The 20,761-nt window shown below is 45.6% G+C and overlaps 1 protein-coding gene across 25 annotated transcripts in view; it reads right to left on the bottom strand.

Moving 5' to 3' along the window:
* LOC122415191 (MAP7 domain-containing protein 2-like) overlaps positions 1–20,761 on the bottom strand; it is a 107,043-nt gene that overhangs the window by 19,162 nt on the left and 67,120 nt on the right. For 15 of the 25 annotated variants that reach the window (XM_043427168.1, XM_043427173.1, XM_043427176.1 and 12 more), the window contains exon 2: positions 4,772–4,840. The exons of 1 other annotated variant lie outside the window; for it this stretch is intronic. In XM_043427168.1, the coding sequence (XP_043283103.1) occupies positions 4,772–4,840 (69 nt within the window). Of the gene's footprint in view, positions 1–4,771; positions 4,841–18,928; positions 19,213–20,053; positions 20,511–20,761 lie in introns of those variants that run through there. 9 more of the 25 variants (XM_043427151.1, XM_043427155.1, XM_043427153.1 and 6 more) reach the window with 5 other exon arrangements.

Here is a 20,761-nt window from a genome sequence, read left to right as displayed (position 1 = left end):
TTCTACTTTCAGCAAATGTATTCAACAACAGTTCTCCTCTAAATATATGTTTAGATCGTGCCCAGAGAATCGTATTTTAAGGGTGTCTAAATTGGGTCGTTTTTTACTTCCTAATTGAAGGTATTGTCACTCTAAATTAAGTTTTAATAAAAAGACAGAAGCTTATGACAGGAATGGGCCAAACCGAGAAGAAACAAAATTACCAATAATCTTTAATCGTCTCGCATTTTTTCTCAGACCCCATTACATACTCCGCATTGTTATTGTGTCCTTTTTCATAAATTTCGTAAGAAGCCTTCATTCGTTAAAGATACACGATTTTTAAACACGTTTATCCAAATAACCAATAAGACGAACCGTTTAAAATTTGATACGCGTGTCAGTCGACTAGCCATTCGAACTCTGTCTAAATTTCAAGACTTTCTTAATAAAATCGTTTCCTGCATGAACTACCTTAAAGAGCGGAGTTGTTATCGAGTAAAGCTGTGATGAGCATACCTATACATAGCTGCCAATTAACAACTTTACACGGAGAGTAAATTTCACTAAAAACTACTATGGTGCCATAGAAGTAGGGTTCTATATCAGTAATAATATTTATTAATTCTTACGAACATACATGGTAATTTTTTGTGAAGTGACTCGATGAAAACTGATGAGTGATGTCAAAATAAATACATCGGTACACGCACGTATACCGGTATATTATCGTACAATCGCGAATGAAATTCTGTTATTTATCATAGTAAATTTCTAAACACTTTGGCGTATGATCGATGCTTGTGCTCGAGCTCCTCAAATTTTACTATGTTCAACCGTAAATTTCAATTGTGAAAACAGTACTAAGTATATTGCGAAACGGCATAATAATTATACTCGACACAGTTCATCATCGAGTTAACATAAATTTTACAACGTTTCCTTGGTGAACTATGTTGGGAAAAAATAGCGCAGTTTAAACCTTTGTCACAGCAAAATACGCAATTTATAAATTTTCATTCAGAATTTACTTGGAAATAACAATATTTTTGGTAGAAACCTTCAAAATGGGCGATATAGAACCCCCATACCATGGCAGCATAGTAATTCTTATTATTTTTTTCTCTCCGTGTACCGGTGGCCATGCTCGATAACAACTCCGCTCCTTGATAACTGCGGATCAACATACAGAACGTCCATCCTCCTTAAGGATGTATGTAAAAAATATCGAGGTGTCAAATTTTTCATGAATTTGAAATATTTAATAGAGTTGATCACGCTGCATCGATTGAAAAAAAGAAAAAGGTACTTAGCCGATGGTTAAAAAGAAATATTGAAGAATTAAAGCCGCATTTAAATCCGTGTCATTTGTACCGGAAGTTGACAAAATCGAACTAAAATGATAAAAAAGTGTATGAATCGTTGTCAACGCACGGCCAAAAAAAATTTTTTAGAAACTTCAAAGTTTTATCGATTTTTTCACGCAAAAAAAACCCACTGTTTCCGATGTCGTTGTGGAGATATTTGGGGTTAACTTTTGACGTTTCAGCGGCGTTCTGTAGTTAGTACGTCCGCTATATTGAACATGTAATTTGATTGGCTCGCTTGTGCTTGACCACAGTTATCAAATTGAATATTAATTTTATTAAAAATCGTAAATTATGATTCAAAATGACATAGTTTTTTTTGTTAAAAATTATAAAATGCAAACAGAAATGATTCCCCATTGACATTTTAACGTAAGACATAACCTTTAAAAATAAATAGATGTACTGCGGAATTGATCTTACATAGATCCTTAACATATCTACTCCGGTGTGATATTTAATCCCTGATATCTCTACTCACGATGATTTCAGAACAAATCTCATCGCGAGTAGAAATACCGAAGGTTGTGGATTATAGATGAGGAGACGTACAAATTTTATGAATTTCGGAGTAAATATTTTGGAAGAAGAGTTTTTTTGAGTGGAGGCGTGTAAAGAGGATGGCTGAATTTCGCAGCGCGGCGTCGAGGTGCCTTCTGGAACAGCCGGTAAATACGAAGGTAGAGAAACACTGGCAGAAACTCCCTCGCTCTTCACTCCTCTGAACAACTGAGCACACAATTATAGATACTTGTATACGCGGATTGAAACAGAATTGTAAAGGTATACGGGGGCCTCTTGTTTCTCCTCGCTGATTGCAAATGTCTGATGGAAAAGCGAGTCAAGCGTCACCGCGACGCCGCTTGTTTGCCGACGATGGACACCGAGGTGTGAACAGCCCCCGACGCTAACTCGTCGCAGCCCACTTTCTCTCTCTCGCTCGTCCCTCTGGCTCAAGATAATTGGATGTCTCATTAGCAGGGCAGATATGCCAATCGAGCTGGACCGAGGCTCACCGGATGCGAAACATTCCTGTTTTCGCTTCGTCCAATCTCGGGTTATTAAGTTCTTGGAACACGTTCCTCGACGTGGCATCGTCGCGGAGTTGATTTCTTTGATGGACGATAAACGCGTCGAGCGGATTTGAAGTTTGAGAGGGCGTTGGACCAAATGCCAGAAAAAAAAAGTTCATCGGTGAACGAGAGTTTGGAAAAGAAATAACGGGACAAAAGTCCCTCGATCCCTTGACGAGCCACGACTCGGGCGGCGAAAAGTTAATTGTCAATCGCGCGAGCCGATTCGGTCCCTGTGGACGAAACGATTCCGGAGCGCCGTGTTTTACTCGTCGTTTAAACTTCTGGCTCCAAACAGCGTGCGCCGCATTCCGCTTTGAATATCGATTAATAAATCGTATTAGCCGAATAAATTGAGGCAATATTTCGCGACGATTATCGCTCGGTCTGAAGAGCGCGTGTAAATAAACGACTCGCTCATCGATACGCGAGGCGACAATTGGCATAGTTCACGAATCGCTACCGTCTCGAATTTCCATCGAGATGCAACTACGTGCGCGCTCCTCTCCTTCGTGTGTAGGCGACGCATGCATTATGCAACTTGTATCGACGGCACACATCGGAGATGTGTCGAATCGCGTGGTTCCAATCGATAATTCGAGGTTCGGCTGAACCGTTCCACCTCCGCTCGGGGAGGATAATCACTGCGCCGTGTGTGTCCATGTGTGCGAATAATTGTACGAGTTTCCGCAGCAACCTGCATCGAGACCTTGATATTCCTGGTTATGAGCGAGTTCTTATTTTCCCATTGGAACGTACTCGCGGTCCGAACGTTCTGCGATGAAGTACGGCGACTTTTATCCCTTCAGGATTCATCCTCGAGGCTCCGCAGGCTGCATTATGTCGACGACTTTTCAAATCCGCTTTCCTCTCATTAACTACATCGCTGCAAACTCGCGAGCCTGTTTATTCAGCGGGGCAAACTCTCGGCCCGCGCTCAAGTCGAGACGGCTGAAAGCCTGTTTTTGTAACTTTGAAACTCGACGCTTTTCGCGTTCGTTGGACACGAAACTGGAAGGATTGTTTAACGCGGCTAATAGCTCCGGGAGCACACACGAAATTTCATTCGTTCCGTGTCGGAAACTCGGAAACGCGTAACAGGATTGAGGAGCGGAGGAAGAGTCGAGGGAAGTTCCTCGAGGAAAAGCTGCGATTCGAGCCCTCGCATATCGACGAGTTCCGCGCTTTCGTTTCTTTTTCTCCGCATTTCCATATAGGCGCACTTATTCCACCGAGCTGATGGACGCGCGTCGGCGAAGCTTTACCCATTTTTCCACACGCCGATAAAAAACAAGTGGAAAAAACAAAAACAGAGGATCGGCGATTGGCTCGGAGGAGCGTGAAAATCCAACGGAATCCTCGCTCCACATTCGAGAGCATCGAGACAATAAATAAAAAAAGCGAGGGCCAGTCGAGCAGAAAGGAAAATCGAGAAAAACTGAAGCCTCCGCCCGGCGCCCAAAGGGCGCGAGAAAAAACAGACGAGGCGACGAGACACGTGTGTGGGTCGCGAGAACCCTGTCCCAATGGCATTTTTACTGGCTACAGCATCCGAGAGGGCGTCGCGAAACTAGGAAACTAGGAAAGTTGCGGAGAACGTCGAGGTGCAAGGGCGGAGGATACCAGACAGCGCGGAAGAGTGCGGAAAAAAGTGAGGGAGCTGCGGGGAGGCGCGGAGAGGGGAAGAAAGGAGAGGAAACGTTCGCGGCTAAACAAACATCTTGACTGAGTCTTCAAACGGTGGAAAATGTTCATTCATCGTAGTTATGTTCTTCCCCAGGCTCCGTGTTAACAGGCATGCATAACGTCGGTGTGCATATCCACGATTCTGGGCTGTCGGTTAATCTCGGAGCGCGCGCGCGCGTTTGGAAGTGGGTCGTTCGAGACAATGGAAAATCCGCATAATTCTCGAGCCGCCGCGTCCATTTTCTTCATCCGTGTATTCGCGTCTAAGGCGCGAGCAGCTATCGATGATTTACACCGAGCCCCAATCTTGGGGCGGGCTCCCCAGTTTTTCATTTTCTTTTCGTCGCTCTCGCGACTGGATAATCATCCAGTCATTTATCGGAGCAGCCCCTCGACAATCGCGGATATTCGGAAATTCTTCGGTCGACGTCTCCCTCGAGGAGCGGCCCCCGGGTTATCAATAATTAAGAGCAAACTCCTTAATCCCCGATGGAAGTTTCATCTCCTCAAGGAAGAGTAATCCAAGTTATTTCTTACTAGTTGCTTGCGCGCTTCCCCGTTTTTTGAAGCTCCCTCTCATCGGACTTTTCGCACAGGAATAACCTAAACTCAACACGCTTCCATCGAAACTCGATATGCCGAGCTTCCTTGGCGAGTGAAATTTACCTTTCGTGAGAGAGTGGCGATGGTGCGCGGAACTGGACCTTTGGTTGCTTTCCTCAGGAACGGCTCCAGCTGCAACAACACAAAAAGGGACGTTGCAGCTTCGTCGTAATGTTTCAAAGTCTCTATCAAACAAATTCGCATTTCAAACGGAGCTCTTTTCACTTTCTGATTCACGCACTCACGCTCGAATTAACAAACTGACTATTTAGGATTGCAAACGAATTTATTTCGATCCCAACGCGAGCTGCTCAGAATTCGGAATTAAAGTAGTTCGGCCGTTCCATGACTAGTCAACTTTGCAACTATTTCACGCTGATTAATCTCGAGTCTAAATTATCAATAAAATTAATGAACACTTGCATTGAGAATATTTTTATAATAAGAATGTAATAAAATGCTTTAAAGGTATCATAAAAGATCAAATTTATACTCATCCAACTCGACGAGTTAAGGAGGGTGGATCGCGACGATACAACGTTACCATGCTAAACCATGTTAGGAATATTAAGAATTTCAAAATGATAAGAATTTAATAAAATTTGGTAAATTTATTCTTTAAAAATACATAAGACAATATCAATTTTTTTAGATTTTTCTACCACGTAGCTCTCGAGTAATTGAACACTAAGTTCACGTCTATAAGCATAAAGTTTACATATATACAGTTATACATCTCGTGCATAAGAGCTTCGATTTAACGCTCGATTCGATAACCATGTGATAAAAAAAATTTGAAAAAATTTGTATACTCGATGTCAAAGAATGTTATCACCAAATTTGATCAAATTCTGATTATTTCGATTTCGTGATCCACCCTCCTTAATGGTTGAGTCGGTGCCGGTGACACTTGAAAAAGCTAAGGAACATTTTTATTGTGCAAAAGTTCCTTAGCACGCGAGTCAGTCTTAAAAATAAATTTGTTGAAATTCCCCCCGAATTTGCCCGAAGTTCAATCAGCTGTTACAGCAGTCCAACGTAACGATTCCGCTTCGACGCGATAAAAACTGAACTTTTTTCATACATTTTCTTTCTTAAAAGCCCCGTAAGGTAATGTTTCATTTAAAGAAACGGAATCTGCGATGAATTTTCTTCGCGATATAAACTTTTCCGGAGCTCGAGCACCGTACAATTTTTTCACAATTATTATTGTCAGTTCTTCCACAGGGTACCGTGTTAAAAACTCAAAATTGTGAATGAAGTAATTTTCAAAATTTTGCCCACCAGGGGACCCCAAACTATCATTGACCACGAGGAAAAGTGGAGCTTCACCGTACTTTATCGAACGGTCGATCGACCTTAAAAATTTCATTTTAGACCTCGATTTTCAGACCATTTTCGTGCGTATTCCCATCAGCTTTGAAACGATTTTTCCACCCCACTTTCGCTGACTTACTCAACGGAATTTTAACGCCCACATTCGTATACGTTTCTTAATCTCCGTGGAAAATTGTGTCCACGTGTACACAGCGCACGAACAGGGGGATCGTGCGTGTGCGGGTGTTCGAAGATCGCCCGATGATTATCGAGAGATGGATGAAATTTCGCACGCATACCTTCCCGCAGATATATGGGGGGGGGATCGGGAATTCCACGTTCACACTCAATATATAACGAGAACGAGGAGATACGTAACGGGGATCGAGCTTTATCGACGATACGTCCGGTGCACGTCAGAGTGTTAGTCGCAAATGCCGTTTCTCTATATAGGCTCGAGGCTTTGCGCGCGCGAGGTTGTACGGGGCCGCGTATAAATGCGCGTGTGAAATGGCCGGGGTGATAGAAAATTCGCTGTGAAGTTACGAAGGCTGGTTAGCTCGGAGCAGCTCGGAGGCTTCCGAAGAGAAAAGTCTCTTGTCATTTTCCCCTTCCCGGAGCACCGTTGATGAGATATTGATGGATGAGGAGTTGGCCATGCGATCGCGGTTGGGATTCGCTGATCGTTCGTCCTGTGGATCGGGACGAAAAACATCCGAGGATTACAAGGCTCGAAATGTAGCCGGCTGTTTGAGATGAAAAGTGGAAAAGTTTCTGGGAAAAAAGGAATCCCGTTGGCTCTTCCGTAGCGAGCGTCATGCCGGGTTAAATCGAGCTGACGCGATTCGAAGCTGCGTTTGCCATCTCGAGAGAGCGATGATGTTTGAGCCATTATGAGGAGATGAGACAGGACAAAACTGGTCAGTCGGGAGGATCGATAGTTCCTCCCACGAGACACGCGAGCGGTGGATGCTGCCGTGGAGCAACGTTGGGGAAAGCTCGTACGTCTGGAGGCGCGCGGTGTACGTACTAATCCGCAATCAAGGGAGCGCACGTACTCCGACGCCCTCACATACATATTTCTCTGTGAATTTGCGACGTGGTCGAATGCGCGGTTACGAGGGAGCTCGTTGCACATATCGATGCTGCTAATGAGCGATGAAATATGAAGCGGGGGGAGAAGAAACGTTGCGGGGGAGTCGATGGAATAAGGTAGAGCTTCGGAAAAGTCTGAGGAATGAAATATTACCCGAGGAATTAATCGCTTGTTTGCAAGCGACTTCCCCCCCCCCCCCCCGCCCCGGAATCAAGAGCTTTTCTTCGGGATCGCCCGCTCGCTGTCGAGTACTCGCATCGTCATGGGTCAGCGATTAATCGATCGATGAGATATCTCTTTCGGTATTGCTTCCCTGGGCTCTCTAGCGGCGATATTCGAGCGCGATTCCGATGAGAAAAAAGCGTAAACTTCCTCGCCGCTATCATTGCGAGCCGAAGATACGCGGGATGGAAAGGCATTCGAGAGTTTTTCTCCCTCCCGTCGCTTCTCTCGCGCAAACACACACGGACGAAAATCCTCGACGATCTCGTTCCGGAAAGCCCTCTCCGAGCGTGTACGTATCGACCCCGCGGAGGAGGGCGAGCTACAGAGCCGAGTGAAAGAGGCAAAGGGTCCCTCTGCGACGCTCCGTAGTGGTTGAACCTCGACATTTGAGGTCGCCTCTCCAGTCCCTCGTTTCTGTGGCAAAGCCGGGCCTGGCAGGGGGGAGAAACACCTCGGTAGCAACACCCCGGCTCCGCAATCCCCTCGGCTCCGCCTTTGGCTATACATTCATCATCTTTCGGCGAGGATCTTTCCGGCTGTTGCATAAGACGGGGTTTCAGCCCGAGGAGGGTTGCAACCGAATGGTTACCGGGAGGAGCGATCCCCGGTGCGATAAGCCGCGAGGGCTCTTCGTCTATGAAAACGTTATTTGTTTCGTGACGATAAGCGATACGATAAATTCCGGCTCGTGGTCAGAATCATCTCGACGCTGCTTCGTTTTGCGACGGGAGCACGCAAAAATGAGCTTGAGCTCGCAGCCGCGTGAGCTTCGACGCCTCAAAAGCCTTTTGCAACGAGTTCGTTAACTCCGCAGAAGCACGAAAATGGCGAGAATGAAGATGATAAAAAGCGGAGAAGCGACGAACGTTCCGGCTCGCTTGACGCCGAGATTTGAGGACTTAAACTCATCCGCTCTATAGCGACGTTTTGTTTAAGCGCGTCGAAAATTGCCCGCTAATTCTTCCATCTTTCCTGAGAGCTCTCGCGCTTAATTATATCACTGCACATAGACGCGCGCGGAAGACACCGGAGAGAGGGACCGACGTGGAAAGAGTTTCCTCTCCCTCCGTTGACTGACTGGCGGATAAACGCTCACGTCAGAATCGCTAGACAACGACGAGCTATTAAAACGTCGCGAGCGGTATCTCCTCTCGCGGGGAGCCTGTGACGGGAAAAAAACGAGGGAAAGATACTCTCGAGATTCTCCAGGTGCCGCTCGCCCCACTGGAGCGCGATTCCTTGCTCGAATTCTTGGAAATATCGCTGCCAGGCGAACACGTGGCCTCGAAAAATTGAGAAACTTCAAGACCCCCGGACGAAAGCTCATCGCGAGAGAAAGCCCATAAAAACGTTCGACCGGGTCGCGAGTCGTCCCGAGAAGACCCGAGAGCGAATCGATTCACATCTCGCTTGTTTCTTACGAAGCTATTCGAATTTATTCGACGGCATAGATCTGCATTATTTATATTGATGGCGGAGAGAGCAAAGGAGGAGATAAATCTCAGTAAGAGAGTCAGGGCGCTGCCATCGGAACGTACGACGTACGCGGAGAGGCAGCGCGCGCGTGGGTCGGTGGTGCGGATAAAATACGATACATATTAGAGGATCGGAAGGGAAAACGCTCGCGGTGGAGAGCAACCGCGTCGGAATTCCGCAGAGACCTCTCTTCCGGGACAATAAGTCATGCCACGGGATCTCCGAGTGCGGGAGCTCGATCCAATTTTGAATGTGCAGGTGAAGCTGTACTCGCGCGAGGAGAGGAGACTCCGGAGCTGGCTGTGTCGGGGGAAAAAGCGGAGACAGAAGGAAAGAGCACGACGACCGCAAGAGCTTTGGCGCATCAGTTTCTCCGCGTCGGAGCTCCGTTATATACGAATTATTTATGTACACGCACACACACTCCGTGCTCCGCGGAGGGACGAATTTCCAGCGAGGCCGAGAGGACGGATTTTCGAATGCGAGCGTGTTGAGCGAAGGCAGAAAGAGACTGCTCGAGATCCACGGGAAAAAAGGACGCGCCACACTCGCTTCGAGGACGGCACGCAGAGAAAATCCTCGAAATTAGAAGCTCCTCGTTGCTCCGAACTCATCTGCCTACGGCCTCAGCCTCGGGCACGAGTCCGGAGAAATATAAAACGGTGAAACATCGTCCACCGCTAATCCGGGGAAGAATAAACACGCGCGTGGGAAAGCAACGCGGTCTATCACGTATCGAGGGAAGGGCACGAGGATCAAATTGTCCTCTGAGGAGATACACCCAACGGCGGGGGATAAATATGGAGGAGTTATGGAGTGGCGCGCTCATGTGCAAGCCTCCTGCCATAAAATGATCGCGCAGCTGACAGTCACGTACGCGATACATATTTATGCCAAGTTCCATGCCTTCGTGAGGATTCATGAGGGAATAAAGGGAGGAGCCTGCATACACGGAGCCCCATTTCCGTCGATTTGATCAACGCGGAGCCCTCGCTTCGTCTGATAAGCAGCAATTCGATTGAAATATCGTCGTTGGGGAGGGCAAACGAATTTAGGGCTTCGTCGAGTTCATTTTTCCCCGAGTAATCAGACGGAGACGAGCTACTTTTGCTAGGATTTGAAATAAATATAAATTGCCCGAGATTTCGATCGAATTCGAAGCAATTATTGTTTTCGCGTTTCGTTTTCGAAGCGAGGGAAGGCGCACTTGGAAAATGCTTCATTGAATTTCACACGCGACAAGCTGTACACGCCTGAGGGATAAACCTCCACCTGCTCAACGCAGATACGTTCCTAGCCGAGTGTACAAAAGCGTCGTTTTATCGGGGATTTATATCTGCTCGGCATGACAGGAGAACCGAGAGGCTCGAGCGCCAGTTCGCAGATTTTTCAAATTAAAAAATCGAGCTTTGTTTCTGCTCGTCGCGCCTCCCTCTCCCCCCTCTTTTCTTCCCTTTCGCTTTTCGATTTTTCCATTTTCAACTTGTTTCGTCCGATACGCGGGCTTTCCGGACCAGCGATTCGAGCGGTTCGAACAGATTTCGGGAGCGCGACGAAGCCCCTTGCAAAAGTCGAGCTCCCTCGTCCCCATTCGTCTCGCTGTCCCGATCGTTTCATCGAAATATTGAAAAAAGGGAGCTCGCGACCCAATTTTTATCTCGCAAAATATTTCTCAACTTCCTCCGGCAAGAAAGCTCGTAAAATCCATCAAATTTCCGAGTCCGCGTGTCCGCGAGGTCGGAAGAACCGATGCACGAGCAAGGCAACAAAAAAGAACACAAAAAACGAGCTCCCCGGCGAAGGGCTCTCTAAACCGCGGTTTTGTACGTCACATCGATCAGACATATCCTCCGCTCCAGCGTGTTGAATATCCGAGTTGGCCTTTCATACTTCATTTATTTCGCAGAAACAAGCCACCCGCAGAGCTTAATCTACAGTGACAGAGCCGAGCGCGCTGCCGTACGCGCGGACTGCTGCTTCCTCGAGGCCAACGAATACCTATGAAATTTATTTCAACGCTGTTTACCCTCCACATTTTAATCCGCAAGCATGTACCTTCGTCATCTTTCAATGCCTACATAATATGACGCTGGATAAAGGACGAGCCAAACTTTTCGTATCATTCGAATACTCAACCGAATGAAACGCCAGATAAACTGCTCTTCGGCTGATCGAATCGTAATATTTTCTTACGAACATACATAGTGACTTTTTATGAAGCGAGGACTCGATGAAAATTCATGGGTCATTGAAGCTCGAATGAAATTCTGCTAAGCACCACAGTGAGTTTCTATAAACGCTCAAATTTTGCTATAACTGTAAATTTCGATTGTGAGGACATTGCTAACCATGGCAGAAGGGCATAATAATTGTACTTTACAGTTCATGATCGAGTAGACGTAAATTTTACAACGTTTCCTCGGTGAACTACGTAAGATAAAATAGCACAGTTTAAACCTCTGTCAGAACAAAATTACAATGTTTTTGGTATAAAAACCACGAAAATGGGCGATAAATGTTGAAGCGCGAATGAAATTCTGCTATTCACCGTAATAAATTTTTTAATTTCGGCGGATCGGCGATTTGTATTCGAGCTCTTGGAATTTTACTATGCTCAATTGTGAAACAAGCAATTGAGAAATTTTTATTTGGAAACGACACGAAAATTACAACGTTTTTGGTAAAAGCCCCCAAAATTCTTGCTATTTTTTCCGTGGCATGAAATAATTGATCCTCCTTCGAGAGAAAAGTTAATTCGCCATGTTTTTACTCATATTCACGCGTCTGGTGAATAAACCAGACCGGAGAATGAAAAAAAAAACACGAAAGTCCACGATCGCTCGAGCCTTTTTGAACTCGTGAAAAAATCTTAAAAATTCGATGTTTTACGAACTTTTCACAAAAGAAGGGGCGGGAGGGAGGAGTTATTGAAATTTGAGGAAAATATGAAGGGGCTTTTGGTTCGGTAATCTCTACGGTGACCCGAGGATTGAACGATCAGGGTTAGCGGTCCATAAAGAGAAATGGGGAAAGAGTAGACCGGCGAGTGGCTTTCGCGGGATGGAGTACAACGTCAATTCGTCAAATTCGTGAAATTGCTCGAGCAAATAGCTCTTGGGAATGGTCGGGGGTTGTCGGTGCGCGAGTAAATACACATGAGAATGGTTGCGCCTCTGGGCCACGGAATCGAGTAACGGGCGATAATCCGATTACAATATGAATGGCCGGGCGCAGGGGCAGATATATGCGAATGGAAGGTTACACGTTGATGTAACTGGTTAACAAATGGGTCGAGAGAGAGAGAGAGAGAGAAGCAGGAAAATGAAATTTCGTGTGGGCGAACAGAGTCCGCAAGTTGAAGCGTTTTTTAATGAAAAAGAAAAAGTGGGAAGACGGACGGCGGAGCACTCGGTTGGGCGGGCAAGCCGGCCGCCGGAGTTGAACATTGTTGCAGCGAGGATGAGTCGCGAGAGGACGATGATTTCGATGCCGACCGCGACGCGAACATTCCGGTCGGATATTATGGCATTTTTGCTCGTTGCTTTTTTATTCCACTGGCCCAACGAGTTCGGAAACTCTTTCATTTCGACGAGACGAGTATTTCTCATATCTAAATTCACACGGGGCTGCGACTCGCGCGGACACACGGACACGGAGACTTTTGAAATCGATATTATTGGCCTCTTCAGAGTGATTTTTCGGGCTCGCCTGCTTCTGCTTTTCTCTTTGTCCCTTTTTTCGTTTTGTGCGCACATCGGACCTGACTCATCGCTACGAGGAAATCATATCGGAAGCTCCCGCACGCCTGTGTTTTTTCCTCTCCATTGCAACATGAAAAATCACAACGAAAGCAAAATCAACGGGCATGAAAATGTATATTCGAGAGCAAAAGTCGCGAAATAAAAACGAAAAACGAGACATTCCAATCGATACATCGGAACGACCATCCGCACATTCATGAGCAACGTCATTTTTCTTTCTCCCATTTCTTCTCGTTATCCCTCCAACTTTTCTCGTATCGGAAACTCCCAGCTTTTCCGACCTGGAATTAAACTCTCGTGATCCTGGAGCATCAGAGATCGTTATCTCGATGAGGAAACGAAGCTTTTCCACGCGATCCGCCATCTCCGGATCGGCAGCATCGCAACTCCATTTCCCAAAGAAATTTATCTCCTTTTGAAAATGTGACGAGCTCCCCATTCGCACGAGACTGAAAACCCCACTTTTCATCCTTCCAACGAACAACTTTCGATCCTCCAGTTTTTGGAATCTTCGAAACGCGAAGCTCGACGAAAGTCGGCATTTTTATTAAGCGGATCGTTAACTTCGATTCGAGATCGCGTGCGCTTACCGGGGCTCATCCGCGTATACGGTGAATTCAACACTAATAATATTTAATGAATTTAATCTCACATTCCTCGGAGTTCGATGATCACCGAGGCTCGCACGGAGAGCCATGAAAAAGTCCGTTTTCTTCAAGCTCGCGCGATACCCATCGAAACAACACGATGTTTTTTCGGCGAGCCTTCTCTACTCCTCCAGCCGCCTCTTCCTCGACAACATCATCATCGCATCATTATCACTTCTTTCCGGAGAGATAATCCACGGTAAATACCGTTCTAATGGCTTCACAGCTCTTTCGAGGCGATACTAATATCTCCTCGACGTTTAAAGACGTCGAGTACCCGGTTGCCGGGAGGCTTACTCAATTTCCGCTCTTTATTTTCACCCGCATTCCCGAGCACTAATCTTACAAGCATTAATTACTCGCTTAATCATTGGCTTTTATCACGACAAAGTCATAAACTCGGAAACTTTCTTTCCTCTTCAACGCAGAATTTATGGAAAGGAAACATTATGGATTTTCAGTAATCACGTCTAATTCCAATTGTTTTTGCTCGTACACGGAGAGACTTTTATATGCGAATATTTCGGATGAATTTGCTAAAAAAATTTACCACGTTTTGTAGCAGCGCTGTTCTGTATCGCCATTCTATTACATTTCATCAAAGTGCACAGTAATTTTGATGTCGAAAGCAGTTCCCTCAAATTTTACTATGTACGACAGGTAGTGTTTAGGTCTGCGACACTCTTACGCATCGAACGATGTATCGATATCCGAATGTCACTCGTGTCTTTGGCGAAATGTTAAAAATAGGTGAATTGGACTGGACAAATTGCTTGAAATTTTACTATGTGCTGCTGGTTAATTTTCGTGTTTATGCTCACAACGCCTCATGTAGTTGGTGGGCGCATGAATTTTGCTATGTTATTGAGCAAAATTCAGTGGAAAATATGAAACTATGCAATTTTTCGTATAGCACAGAGAAACGACTGCTATGTTATCTCCTAAATTTTCATCAAATCATTTCATTATTTACTATGTTTCTCACCAAAATTCGCTCGGTGTTGATTTTTGATATAGTACAGCGCGTTATTTACTATGGACTGTGGCAATGGTTCCCCAAACTTTTGCATTATTTGACACACTCCGTAGCGATTATTACGTCGATGTGGTCCGATGTTAAATTTTTGCTATAAAAGTCTCTCCGTGTAGAGAAAAAACGAGCCATTTTTCGTGTTTCTTTGTGTCGAGGAGAAATTTTGTGGCAAGTTGTCGTATAAAGCTTCATCCCGGGGGCTTCGATCATCGGTGTCGAAGCGTGGAAATAAAACTGGGGTCAAGATGACCCCCCCCCCCCTGATTCCAAGAGAAATTCTTCGAAATTTCTGTTCGAATTCACAAATTTAAAGGGGAACGTTAAAAAATGGGAAATGCGCGGTTCACGCACGTGTTTGGACGTCAATAAAGTATCTTGGCCACTGAAATGATGGGAACGAGTAGTCCAGCGACAACTACGTTCTTGAGGAAAAGCGCGGAATCTAATGAATAAGCGAAACTGTTGGTAATAAATGTGGACGTGAAACAAACCGAGAAACAGGTCGAGGGAGCTCGAGAGGAAGAGGGGAGAGCGGGGTGGTTGGATGACGCGAGGTACCGAGATTGCTTTCCATCGACCAGGAGAGAGAGAAAATTAGATTTGGCGATGGTATACCAAGGCGAAGAGCCGCCATTCCCTTCAAAGTGAAGAGCGCGCGATTGAGAGCCCGGCTAGAAGGCTTTCAAACCTATTCTATTACCTGACGTGAAGCATGCGGACGGCAATATTTGTTTGCATATGTGCACGAGAAAATTTCGAGCGAAATAGTGACCTTGAACTTTGGGTCGGCACGACACTTGCAAAATGACAGTTTCGGAAAATGTTTTCAGTTCCGTTTGCTTTAACGAGTGAATTTTTACAGCGAGTACGAAATTTCCAATCAGTTTTGCCCTCTCCGAGTATCGGGCGGAATTTTATGTCGTTGCTGGGGTGAAAAAATCGTTGGGTTTGAAAAAAAACTCGTTGGGGTCAACGAGGCTTTCGATTGAGCGTGGAATTCTCAAGTCCGAGCAAAGGCTCGTACAAGGAAATGGAGTGTAGCAACTCGTGGCAATTTCTACTGCAGCTGCCGCGTCTTGGGTCTCAATTTAATTGTCGATAAAACAAGGGCAAGGGAGTGATTCTCTCTGTTCACGTTCCCAAGTGTCTGAGGATGGTAGAACTCGATTGTGGGCTATATACGTACAAAGATGTTCGTACAACACCGCGAATTACGTAGAGAAGCTCGTGGCGACTTAGCAAGAGCTCGGAAGACGGCCATTGGCGCGTCGAACCGAGAAAGTAATTAGCAACAGAGAAGCGAGAAAAATCGAGCACTTTGTACTATTTTTCGAGTGTTAAGATCTTCGCAGGGAACAGACGAATGCGGGGAGTGAAGTAAAGCAGGAGAAAAACCGATGGAACGTCGGGGGACTCGAGACGAGAGCCAATGGAAAATAAAGGGACGATCGTGTCTCCAATTGTCGTTCAAGGAATAAAGACATCGAACAACGCAAAGTATTTGTATCCAGGGATGAATGAGCGAGTGGATGGACGTTAATTTCGTTCTTTCACAATCACAAAATTGACGTTCGCTTAAGGTAGTTCATGCACGAAACAATTTTCTTAGCAAAGTCTTTAAATAAACGTGTTTTAATACGAAGAAAAATACGCGGAGGTATAGGGACTCTGCATAAAAAATCGTTTACCTTTCCATACAACGAAAAAACGCTTCTTACGAAGTTTATGAAAAACGTGCACGATGACAGTGAAGTATGTAATGAATGTCTGGGAAAAAATTCGAGACGATTGTCTTATACTAGTATAAAGATATATTGCGTTAAAGATTTAACGAAATTGGTGAAATGAGCACTCGTAACCTCGCATTTGCTTATTTCAGCATTTCGTTTCTTCTTGGTTTGACAGAAGATTTTATTAACACTTTTTCCTTGATTCATTTCCCTTTGCACTCTCTAAAGCGACTTTTAACACAAAAAACTGTGCAGGGACGAATGAAATTTCGGGTTCTGTCAGTGATAGATCCCCGATAAATTAATGGCTCGTTATTTCATCATTCGGCAAAAAATAAGTTGGAAAAATTTATTTACAATTTTGTATGAATAACTCTGACATTAATTTAGAGTGATAATACCTTTAATTGGGAAGTAAAAAATCGACCCGATTTACACACCCATAAAATACGATCCTACCTTAATAATGATTGACAAGTCGTTCGTCATTCGGAGAAAAGTTTTTTTACTTGAATTCCCTGCGTTTGAAAGCTCGAGCATAATTTGAGCGCTGGACAAGTCCAGCTGGCTCTCAGCTCCTCGTCAATCGACCCATCCGAGGGACACGAGGTCGCACGAAATATAATGAGAATGAAGACGTATATGCGACGTGCTTTGATGCCGGATAAAGAACAATGGAAACTGCATCTGACGTTGAACGATCCAACAGACCGAGAAAAATAAGGAAACTTTGGATTCCATGGGCTCGCGAGTGTAGAATGATGCTCTATTGACGTCTATGTATAGACGAATCGAAAGACGTGGCATTATCTCGACATTATATACCACGGCCTCGTATACATGCACATCGATTTGGCAAGATCGGATGCTCTCTCGGTTTGTCTTCCTTCCAAGTGCAGCCCGTGGAGCCCGAAAATTTTGCGCACCATCTCCTCCATACTGAAGAAGACACGACTCAGCGATTTGTACGCGTATCGTCGCCCATACAACCAGAGTAATAAACACTTTATTGGCATGTTTAATGCGAAACAATTTCACGCAGACAGGCTGTGCAATCGGATGGAAATCTTTACGCCGATATGAGTTTATCAAACGGCCCTTTTCGTTGTTGAACTCTGTTCGTTTGATAAGTGCGAAGGCAAAAGGAATAAGTTGTGTCGGGTGGGGTAGAGATATGACGAACGATAAATAAATTTTTTAATTTATGTGATATCAGATTGGAGAAAAATAAGGTATTCGAAATTCTTTTATTTCCGAACGACTGTTTAGCGGATTACGTGTTTAATCGAATATATTCTTTAAATTCGTATTCGCTCGAAAATATATATTTTGATAGTTTCCATTTCGAATGCAATTTCAACGGATTATACGAATGTCAAAAGTTCTTATATTCCAATTCAAAATGGAGGGTAGTTGTTTTACAGATAGACCAGAATATAGAGTAGCGAAAAATCGAAAGTGAATTTTTGGAGCCAATAAAACTTAGATATGCGGAATAGCGATGGCTCGAAAAGACGAAAATCAAAGTGGCGATGTTTCGAATTGGGATCACCACCTGAGTTGGCGAGTGAGTGAGTGACTTTTAGCTCTTTGAGTATTTCAACCTCAGTTATATTTAGTCTTTCGTTATTTTATTTTCGAAATTGTGAATATTCGGAGTATTTGCTGATTGCCGTAATTTATGAATCGAAAGAGCGATATTCGAATTTTCGAAAAATCGATATTTCAGTCGTCCTGCTTCCATGGGCGATTGTTACATTCTATTTTCGATGTAAACGTGCTTCGAACCTCCAAGTTTCCAAACTCGAGATTTAAGTCATTCCAACATTTTATCCCCACCCGAAAAATTGTGAAACGTACACAGAATTTTCGTACTTCACGAGAGTTTCATAATTAAGGTGATTCAGTGATTTGGAATATCGGTAAAATCGATTGAGGGAAAAGTGAGGCAAAAAGGAGCGATCTCACGGTTTTCGGTCCATTATCAGGGATAATTTATGGGTATCGCGGTGCCGTTGCGGTCCAGCTCGGTGCGATGGCTCCCACCCTCGGTGGAGCGTCTTTCGCCACAAGTGGCTAAACTAAATAACACGTTGGTATCGGATGAATTTTCCAATAATGGATTCCCCGATATGTTGAAGAACATCGCGCCACATCCAGGAGAGCAGTGAGCGACGATCGAGTTTTTCACCACCCAAATTGTGGCTTCGGAACAAAGAAGCGCGGAGCCCGTTCCGGTGTCCTCGACAAGCGTGCGAGTCGCCGGGGCTCGGGGCGGGCACGGAACTTCGAAGCGACTGTATACACGATCCCTGTTACTTCTTTCTTCGCGAGTACAAATTGAGCCGATGCTCTGAATTAGTGAACTCGCCAGTTGGCTCAGCGAAGAAGAGGCACGAGGTGGAGATACGGGGAAATAAAAGAAGGAAGAAATACAGAGACACGAGAGTAAAGATACTGCAAGAATGAGGGTGCAGGAGGGTAAGAGGATCCATTCTTTCGTCGTCCATTGAACAAAAGAATGGTTCCAGTGTCCAAGGAAAAGGGAGAGAGAAAGATCGCTGGAAGAAAGGCCGAAGAAAGTATCTCCCGTAACTCTTTCCACTCCGCGATTGATAAGGCGAAACGCTCGGGCTAACCATTCAACCGCCCCTTGCTTTCTTTACCATTCACGTGCAATTTCCCGCTCGGACGTGAGCCAAATCTCTACGTTTCTTCCCTTTTTTCAATGCGCCGTTATTATCGTTTTTTTCCTCCTTTCTCTCAGTGACTTTTGTTTCTTTTCCCTCTTTTTTGAAGGACCGGCCGGATTGTTTTACCGGAGCTCGGATCCGTGACCTCGGTCCTGATCCTAATATTTCTCCGGGCTCGCGAGAGCCCTGCGAGCATCCTAAATTCGAGGGGGACTCTGAAAATGATCCTTTTGTCGTTTTACCTTCGTCACCGGATGTTGACGAGTCGTCAGCGTCCGTCGACGATCCCGAGGACTCGCTTCTCGATCTACTGTGATCTCTCGACCTACCGGAATTGGCGTAACTCTCGTATCCGACGAGCCATTCCCGATCCGGATAATTCGATGGGGATGCAGATCTGCTGCTGCTCGAACTCCACTCAGACCGATAATCATCCGACACCGAGTGCGATGATCTTCGTCTCTCGTGTCTGTGGTACTCGGGAGATCGCCTGCCAAAATCCGTTGGCATTGCCGTACGTTTTCTGCTGCCGTACCGGCGGGCACACAACCATTCGATTAGCTTATCACTCCGCAGGGAATATCGAAATTAAAATTCGCTCTTTTTTTTTTCTCTTTCTCACTCGATCCCGACATGCGTCTCGCGACAGTCCGTTTTTGTTGGTCCAGAATTTCGTCACGCGCTCCATCGAGTCACCAAAGTCATTAGGGTCAGAGGCACGAGAATCGCGAATGTCACTATCGTGGTCGATCTCCTTTCGAATTGCGCAGTAACGAGGCTGGCAAGGGGCGAACTAAAATGTGGAATATTGAGAACGTCTAAATGGGGAGGAGATTATGAAAGCGACAGTTCCGATTTATGACGCGAACCGGAGAACGTTCGCAAAGTTTTTTTTCTGTCGTACACGATTCGCCGGCTCGCTGCAATACGTTTTTATCGCGATACCGTGTAAATTCGCGTGAGCAAGATGCTTCGCATGACGGCTCGTTTCGGGCTACCCATTCGTTTCAATTCAATGGGCTGCGGGCCAGTAAAGGGGCGAACGGAAAGCCATTTTTTTGTAGCGCGATGGAGAACATTTCGAAAGCGCGCGTGACGTAGAGGATATTTGAAGAACGCGCGATTGAACGGAATTTGTGCAGAAAAGAAGGGACGAACGAGCGCGCGATTACGAAGACTTTTAATCCTCGATCCAACAAAAACGGACTTTTCTGTTAATTGAATTAGATTTCGTGTAAAAATCGTCTCCTTTTGCTCTTGAGAAGAGGAAAACGAGAGTCGCGGATTCGGATGCGATCAGCTGACCCGGCAGGGACTCTCGTAGTCGAGTGTTCGAGGGGACAGAGTTTCGTGGAAGGAAAACGTACGGCCTGTGCTCAGGAGGAGGATTGGCTCGGTCGTTGTCCGTCGTAGTGATTTTGGTCCTGAAAGCCGTGGATTGGCTGTGCTGTTGATGGTGAATTCTCGCGAGATGTTCGTTCGAAGAGCCGGCATGGTCGTTGTGCTGTTTGATGATGTCGGTGAACTGTTGATAGTACTGTTGCCGGGGTTGTTGGGTTTGAGATTGCTGATGGTTGGAGGATGAGGCTGCTGATGACGCCGATGACGACGCTCCTGCTCCGGACGAACGATGGACATTTGCCAGTTCAACGTTGGCAGAAGTCTTTGCTTCTTTGGCTGGTGATGATGGCGGCGATGTTGGTGGGGATGTTGAAGGACTTCCTGCACGACCAGAAGTGTAACATACAGCTGCCTTCCGGAGCGTCTCCCTGCACAGCTCGGAGAACATTGTGCCTCCCCCATGGCCGGCCCTCGCGGACCAAAACTGCCCTGTTCGAAGGCACGCTTTCGCAGAAAGGACTCGCGCGCACACACACACACACACACGAATAAAAGGAAAAATTTAAAAAAAAAACGATCCAGCGAGCCGACGCCGGCTGAGGACACGAGACGAGGCTTCGGAGTCTCAGGTGACGAGTAACCGCCGAATCTTCCACGATTTCGTCGTCATCCTTTCATACGCGTGATATTTTCGTCGCACCAAACACCGTCGCGAAAAGTCGCATTGTTCAGCT

This window comes from Venturia canescens, chromosome 8 (genome assembly GCF_019457755.1).
Source record: "Venturia canescens isolate UGA chromosome 8, ASM1945775v1, whole genome shotgun sequence".
In the NCBI taxonomy this organism is placed as follows: domain Eukaryota; kingdom Metazoa; phylum Arthropoda; class Insecta; order Hymenoptera; family Ichneumonidae; genus Venturia; species Venturia canescens.
This window is presented reverse-complemented; position numbering and strand designations above follow the sequence as displayed.